A 7500-nucleotide genomic window follows, 5' to 3' on the forward strand; every position below is an offset into this window, starting at 1 on the left:
GTTAAGCGAAAGTAAAACAAAGGTTAAGGGTTTTGGCAGGGTATACTGCGAAAAAAATATGTATGGCGGCATGTTAAAGTTATGTGTATGTTTAATGTTTTCTCATCTTTCTCTGTATTTCAGTTTCTATTGTGTAGTTTACAGATTTATTTCCATTTCAGAGTAATATTGTTCTATCATATGGACAACTGCTGCCCGCGCTCATTCTGTAACACACACACACACATGCACACACGCACAGAGAGAGAGAGAGAGAGAGAGAGAGAGAGAGAGAGAGAGAGAGAGAGAGAGAGAGAGAGAGAGAGAGAGAGAGAGAGAGAGAGAGAGAGAGAGAGAAGAGAGAGAGAGAGAGAGAGAGAGAGAGAGAGAGGAGAGAGAGAGAGAGAGAGAGAGAGAAGAGAGAGAGAGAGAGAGAGAGAGAGAGAGAGAGAGAGAAGAGAGAGAGAGAGAGAGAGAGAGAGAGAGAGAGAGAGAGAGAAGAGAGAGAAGAGAGAGAGAGAGAGAGAGAGAGGGAGAGAGAGAGAGAAGAGGAGAAGGAGAGAGGGGTGAGAGAGAGAGAGAGAGAGAGAGAGAGAGAGAGAGAGAGAGAGCGAGAGAGAGAGAAGAGAGAAGAGAGAGAGAGAGAGAGAGAGAAGAGGAGAGAGGGAGAGAGAGAGAGAGAGAGAGAGAGAGAGAGAGAGAGGGAGAGAGAGAGAGAGAGAGAGAAGAGAGAGAGAGAAGAGAGAGAGAGAGAGAGAGAGAGAAGAGAGAGAGAGAGAGAGAGGAGAGAGAGAGAGAAGAGAGAGAGGGAGAAAGAGAGAGAGAGAGAGAGAGAGGAGAGGAGAGAGAGGAGAGAGAGAGAGGAGAGAGAGAGAGAGAGAGAGAGAGAGAGAGAGAGAGAGAAGAGAGAGAGAGAAGAGAGAGAGAGGAGAGAGAAGAGAGAGAGAAGAGAGAAGAGAGAAAAAAGAGAGAGAAGGAAGAAAAGAGAGAGAGAAGTAGAAGAGAGAGAAGAGAGAAAGAGAGAAAGAGAGAGAGAGAGAAGAGAGAGAGAAGAGAGAGAGAGGAGAGAGAGAGAGAGAGAGAGAGAGAGAGAGAGAGGAGAGAGAGTAGAGAGAGAGAAGAGAGAGTAGAGAGAGAGAAGAGAGAGTAGAGAGAGAGAGAGAGAGAGAGAGAGAGAGAGAGAGAGAGAGAAAGAGAGAAAGAGATGGAGTGATAGAGAGATAGAGATAGATAGATAGATAGATAGAGAGAGAGAAAAAAAACAGATAAATAAGGATAGAAAGGGAGTTTGAGCATATATGTAATAGTATGTGTGCATGCATTTGCTTCCGTGCATGTGTATCTCTAAAAGCGCATGCGTTCCCTGCACCATTGCCATCTCTCATGGAAGAGCGAGAGTTACGAAGAACAAAAGGTCGCAAAGGAAGCCATTCCTCAGGGTTTGTTTACGCGCCACTGGTCATCTTGGGGACTCGGGTGCACAGTCCTCACAGTTTAGTTTTTTTTTTTTATTATTTACAATCTTTTACAGTCTTTTATAGTTTTATAGTCTGTAATTTTGTCTTCATTCGTATGGAGACAAAGTTTTATAGTTTTATCGTATCTTCACAATCATTAATTTTCATTTTTCTTTTTTAATTTGGTTCGATCGTGAGGAAGGTTATAGTGTAAGAGCTATGAAGTGTTTACTTTGAGCAAAATCCCAAAAGAAAAACTAGGCGTAGATATATATACATACATACATATATATATATATATATATATATATATATATATATATATATATATATATATATATATATATATATATATATATATATATATATGTATACACATATGATATTCTTTGTTTATGAGGTTAATACAAATATAATGCAAATCATGTTTGCCAAATTCAAAAATCAAATATATCAGATTATAGAGTAATATGTATCCGCGAATATGGCAATTGTTAATGATACTCCCAATTACCTAAAATTATCTAATATGGTTCTCGGATTTACATGTGACTCCACCTGCATTTGATGGCAGGGATGGGCGCTCTCACGCTGCGACCGGAGAGGAAATCCCGTGCTTGTGTTTCTTCATCCATTTTCTTGTTTCATCTCGTGATCTCTCACATATTGGCCCTTCCTCTCTCTCTCTCTCTCTCTGTTTTCATCGCCTTCTTCGCTTCCTTTTACTATCTCTTTCTTCTTATACTTTATCCCCCTGTTCCGCCCTTCCACCCTTCTCTTCCTTCTCTCCTCTGTTTCTCTCTTCTTCCCTCTCCCTCCCTTCTTCCTCTCCTCTCTCTCTCCTTTCTTTTCTCTCTCTCTCCATCCTCTCTCTCTCATCCTCTCTTTCTCCTCTTTTTTCTCTCTCTCTCTCTCTCATCCTCTCTTTCCTTTCTCTCTCATCTTTTTCTCTCTCTCTCTCTTTTCCCTCCTCTCTCCCTGTCTCTCTCTTTCTGTCTCTCTCTCCCATCTCCCACCTCCTCCTCTTCTCTCCCTCTCTCCCTCTCCCTCTCGCCCTCTCTCTCTCCCTCTCCTCCCCTCCACCTCTTCCCTCTCCTCTCTCTCCCTCTCCCCCTCGCCTCTCTCTCCCTCGCCTCTCGGACCCTCTTCCCTCTCACTCCCTCTCTTTCTCTCTCTCCCTCTCCCTCCTTCTCTCCCTCTCCATCTCCCTCTCCTCTCTCTTTCTCTCTCCGTCTCTTATTCCCCTCTCTCCTCCCCCTCCCCATCCCCTTCTCCTCTCTCTCACTCTCCCTCCCTCCCCTCTTCCTCTACCCCTTCCCTCTCCCTCTTCCCCTCTCCCCCCTCTCCTCTCTCTTCCCTCTCCCTCATCCCTCTCTTTCCTCCCTCCCTCCTTCGCTCTCTCTCCCCTCCTCCTCTCCTCCTCCCTCCTCCCACCCCCTCTCCCTCTCCCTCTCCCTTCTCCTCCCTCTCTCTCCCTCCCTCTCCCTCTCCCTCTCCCTCTCCCCGCTTTCCCCTCTCTCCTCTCCCTCTTCCCTCTCTCCCTCTCCCTCCTCTCCTCCCCTCCTCCCCTCTCTCTTCTCTCCCTCTCCTCTCTCCCCCTCTCCCTCTCCCCTCTCCCCTCCTCTCCTCCTCTCCCTCGCTCCCTCTCGCCCCTCTCCCTTCCCTCCCCTCTCCCTCTCCCTCCCCCTCTCCCTCTCCTCTCCTCTCCCTCCTCCCTCTTCTCTCTCCTCTCTCCCTCCTCCCTCTCCCTCTCCCTCTCCTTCTCTCTCCTCTCCTCCCTCTCCCTCCCTCTCCCCTCTCCCTCTCCCTCTCCCCTCTTCCTCCCTCCTCTTCTCTCTCCCTCCCTCTCTCTCCCCTCTCTTCCCTCTCTCCTCTCCCTCTCCTCCCTCTCTCTTCTCCCCTCTTCTCCTCTTCCCTCTCCCTCTCTCTTCCTTCTCCCCTCCCCTCTCTTCCCACTCCCTCTCCCTCTCCCCTCTCCCTCTCTCCCTCTCTCCCCCTTCTCCCTCCCACTTCTTCTCTCTCTCTCCTCACCGTCTCCGTCTCTTCACCCCTCCCTCTCCCCGCTCAGAAGCCGTCTCCCGGGATGTTAGATAACCATCTACAGTGGCATTGAAATCACTAAGACATTTCAACCCAAACTCAGTAAATCGGTCTGTAAGAAATGCTGCAGTTTCAACGAATGGACAGAATGTATTACAAACCTACAGCCAGCATATACAGCGCACTTACATAACGTACAAAAACGAATAAAAAAGAAAATACGAAGGGCTTTGCAACAGAATACGCAGACAAAATAACTAAACAGCGAACCAACATCACCTTCCCACACCGCCGCGGAATTGCCATAAAATGCAACATGAAAAGTACCGTTGAATAACATGATCTCACAGAATGGCATTTTCAGCTTCCGTTTGGCCTTCTGAGGAAGATTGTTATGGAACCAGGTCTCAGCCGAGGAAAAGAATTGCCGGCCGAGCGAACAAACAAAAAGGAGAGCGATGGAGCCAGCTAACCTTGAGACAGGACTTGTTAGTGCGATGTATACAGACACACGCACACGCACACACACACGCAGACATACACACACACACACGCACACACTCACTCACACACACACACACACACACACACACAAACACACACAAGCAAACACGCGTACATATGGTCTGTTGACACACACATTCACAGACATAAACATATCTTGAACATACACAAACCTATACAAAGATTGCATACCCTTAAACGAACGCCAATACATACAGTGAATAACAATGAATAACAGGATATAAAGTTATACAACAAGAATGTACATTGCAAAAGTAGAAGGGAACGTTGATAGAGAACAAGTTTTTTCGTAAGACCGAGCCGACTTTGCAAAAAAAAAAAAAAAAAAAAAAAAAAAAAAAGCACGTGTATCCCCTGCTCTACCAGGGTCACCTCTAACACACAGAAGGAGAGATAAATAAAGGCGCACATAAATACAGGAAGATGTACATGAAGTCGATTACATATAAGGATATAGACTACACGTGTTCTTGCTTTTATACATACAAATAAAATCTTCAATTCTTCATCTTATTTTACCCTCTTAAAATTAGGACACGTGATCTGGATTAATAAAACACGCACACACACACAGTCATACAAAACAATAAATTAATTAAAAAAAACAAGGCACGCTCACTGTGGCAAAAAAAAAAAAAAAAAAAAAAACGAATTGAACTTCATTCCTGGGACAGGCTATGATTAAAAAGACTTGCCCTGCTTCTTAACGTCAAAGATGACTCTCTCCACCTCCCCTCCTCTCTCTCTCTCTCTCTCTCTCTCTCTCTCTCTCTCTCTCTCTCTCTCTCTCTCTCTCTCTCTCTTCTCCCTCTTCTCCCTCTTCCTCTCTCTCTCCCTCTCCCTCTCCCTCTCCCTCTCCCTCTCCCTTTCCAACTCCTCCTCCCTCTCCCTCTCTCTCTCTCCCTCTCCCTCTTTATGTTTGCTCTCTCTATCTCCCTCTCCCTCTCTTTTTCCAGCTCTCTCACCCTTTCTCTGTTTGCTCTCTCTCTCTCTCTCCTTCTCCCTTCTCTTTCTCTCTCTCCATGTCCCTCACCCTTTCCAAGTCCTTCTCTTAATCTCTCTCTCTCTCCCACTCCTTCTTCTAATGTATTCATCCTTTTTTTGAGCCTCGACCTTAGTCCTACCGATACTCCTACCCTCCCTGTGCCCTTCTAGCCCAGAACTCACTCTAAAGTACTCCAGGATACACGATATAAAAAAATCTATCCCAAAAGAATCTCTAAAAATATCTGATCGAGGTCATATGATTTGCATGACCGCCCTAGGGTCTTTTGTAGATCGTCAGGAGATAGAGAATTTGAGATTCAGTCATGCAGACACGCCATGAGTTAGTGCGTCGGAAATGCCTTCAGCTCTCTTCTTCTGCATGACCCTTCTGTGCCTGCGCAGATCTGAGGGGTTGTCGTTGGTGATCACATTGCATGATGCCTGTCTATTTTGGTTGGGTGGTTGCTGTGACTTGTATGCTTGTTTTTTTGTGAATGATCGTGATACATATACGTGTGTGTGTGTCTGTGTCTGTGTGTGTCTGAGTCTGTGTGCGTGCGTGCGTGTGTCTGAGTCTGTGTGCGTGCGTGCGTGTGTGTGTGTGTGTGTGCGTGTGCGTGTGTGTGTGTGTGTGTGTGTGTGTGTGTGTGTGTGTGTGTGTGTGTGTGTGTGTGTGTGTGTGTGTGTGTGTGTGTCCGGAGCCGCGTACCAGCATACCATGAGCCTTCAAGACACCTGGCTCGAACTACACCGCATGAAAAAAACATTGCCTATTTATCATGTTTTACAGACCAGATAACAGAGAAAAAATATCCAAAGATTAAGATTCCTCTAAGTAAAGGCGGTGAAACACATCCCACCTACATGAAGAATGAAAAGTCAGGCAACATGCGAGGACCAATCCCAGCTACAAGAAAGAAGAAGAAGAAGAAGAAAAAAAAAATGCCGCCACCGACTTCATGCGTGTCCACGAAGGACATAAAAAAACACTAGTCGAAATATATTTTTCAAGCGACCGAAAACAAAGGCGGGAAATCGATAGACAAAATACCTGTTTAAGGTCATAGCAAATGGGGCGTATGTATTGATAAATCGATTGATAGGTAGATAAATACCAAGCTATATAGACAGATCGATATATGATAAATAGGTAGATAGATAGATGGACAGACAGAGAGATGAATAGATAGACAAATAGACATATAGATAGATAGACGTACAGTTAAATATATGGAGATAAACAGACAAGTAGATAGATGAATAGATGAATAGACAGATAAATTAATAGCCAGACATGTAGACAAGTAGAGAGACATACAGAAAGCCAGATGGATACGCCAAGTGACTGACAGACAGACAGATAAAAAGAGATACCAGAAAGAGAAGAGTATCAGTCTAATATTCTCACGGCCGTCTTAGACTCATGGCCAGTGAAGCGAGTCAGCAAGGACCTCCCAAAGGGTACAAGCAGCAGGTTCCACCTTCCGGTTCTCATAACAACAACAATGAGGGATCGTGTGTCCAGGAGAAAGGCGTCATCCCAGACACACTGACATTGCAACGAATCATTTTATGTCGGTGTGAAGCTTTGCATGTGTGCTTATGCGTGCACTTTAATTCTCGTACATCGCGAATGGATTAAAAGTTCATATAACGTTATAACTGAATATCAAAAACGTGTAGTGCGGAAGTAATGTTACTTTTTTTTTAAATTGAACATCAGTCTATGAATCTGTAAGTATTATAGATACATACACTTTCTTAATCTACTTTAACCAAATAAAACTTCTCATATTCTAAGCAAACAATATAATGCATGCATAAGCAATACTACTGTGAGGCAACGAGACTGAAGGCAGACTACCACGATAACACAACCGCATTAAAAAAAAAAAAAAAAAAAACGAACCAGGGCACTAATGATTCTTAGTAAGTAAACATAACTTCAGCAAAAAGAACTGACTTACCACCATTCTGTGCTGTTGCTGTGGACAGCAGCAGTGAGAGCGCGACTAGTGCCAACACCGCCATCGCTCTGAGTTATTCCACGAGCGTCGTCACAAAAAACCTGGAAGCGTTGGATATGGTAATCATATAGTGTTGCATAAAGAAATGAAAGAAAGAAATGTGTGTTTATATTCATGTGTGTGTGTGCGTGCGTGCGTGTGTGTGTGTGTGTGTGTGTGTGTGTGTGTGTGTGTGTGTGTGTGTGTGTGTGTGTGTGTGTGTGTGTGTGTGTGTGTGTGTGTGTGTGAGGTTGGGTGTGTTGCGACGCGCTCGGCACTCGGCCGCGTGTGTGTGTGTGTATGTGTGTGTGTATGTGTGTGCGTGTTTGTGTACGTACATTGTATAAGGTGTCGGTTCATATAAAAATCTGGTCGTGTGTGTGCTGTGTACTTGCTTGTGTGCTTGCGTGCGTGTTTGCGTATGTGTGTTTTTGTACTTGCGTCTGAAAACGAACACAAAAATACAGCTCCTCAAAAATCAGCGTTCGCCGGAGGGTCTGTTCTTC

The 7500-nt window shown here is 45.0% G+C and overlaps 1 protein-coding gene across 3 annotated transcripts in view; it reads right to left on the reverse strand.

Moving 5' to 3' along the window:
* LOC122258951 (agrin) overlaps positions 1 to 7500 on the reverse strand; it is a 14972-nt gene that overhangs the window by 6931 nt on the left and 541 nt on the right. For all 3 annotated transcript variants that reach the window (XM_043025279.2, XM_043025280.2, XM_043025278.2), the window contains exon 2: positions 6956 to 7056. In XM_043025279.2, coding sequence (XP_042881213.2) covers positions 6956 to 7019 — 64 coding nt within the window. In that variant the 5' untranslated portion in view covers positions 7020 to 7056. The remainder of the gene's footprint in view (positions 1 to 6955; positions 7057 to 7500) is intronic.

Source organism: Penaeus japonicus, unplaced genomic scaffold (genome assembly GCF_977035675.1).
Source record: "Penaeus japonicus unplaced genomic scaffold, GWHDUDI00000001_assembly GWHDUDI00000037, whole genome shotgun sequence".
Classification (NCBI taxonomy): Eukaryota; Metazoa; Arthropoda; class Malacostraca; order Decapoda; family Penaeidae; genus Penaeus; species Penaeus japonicus.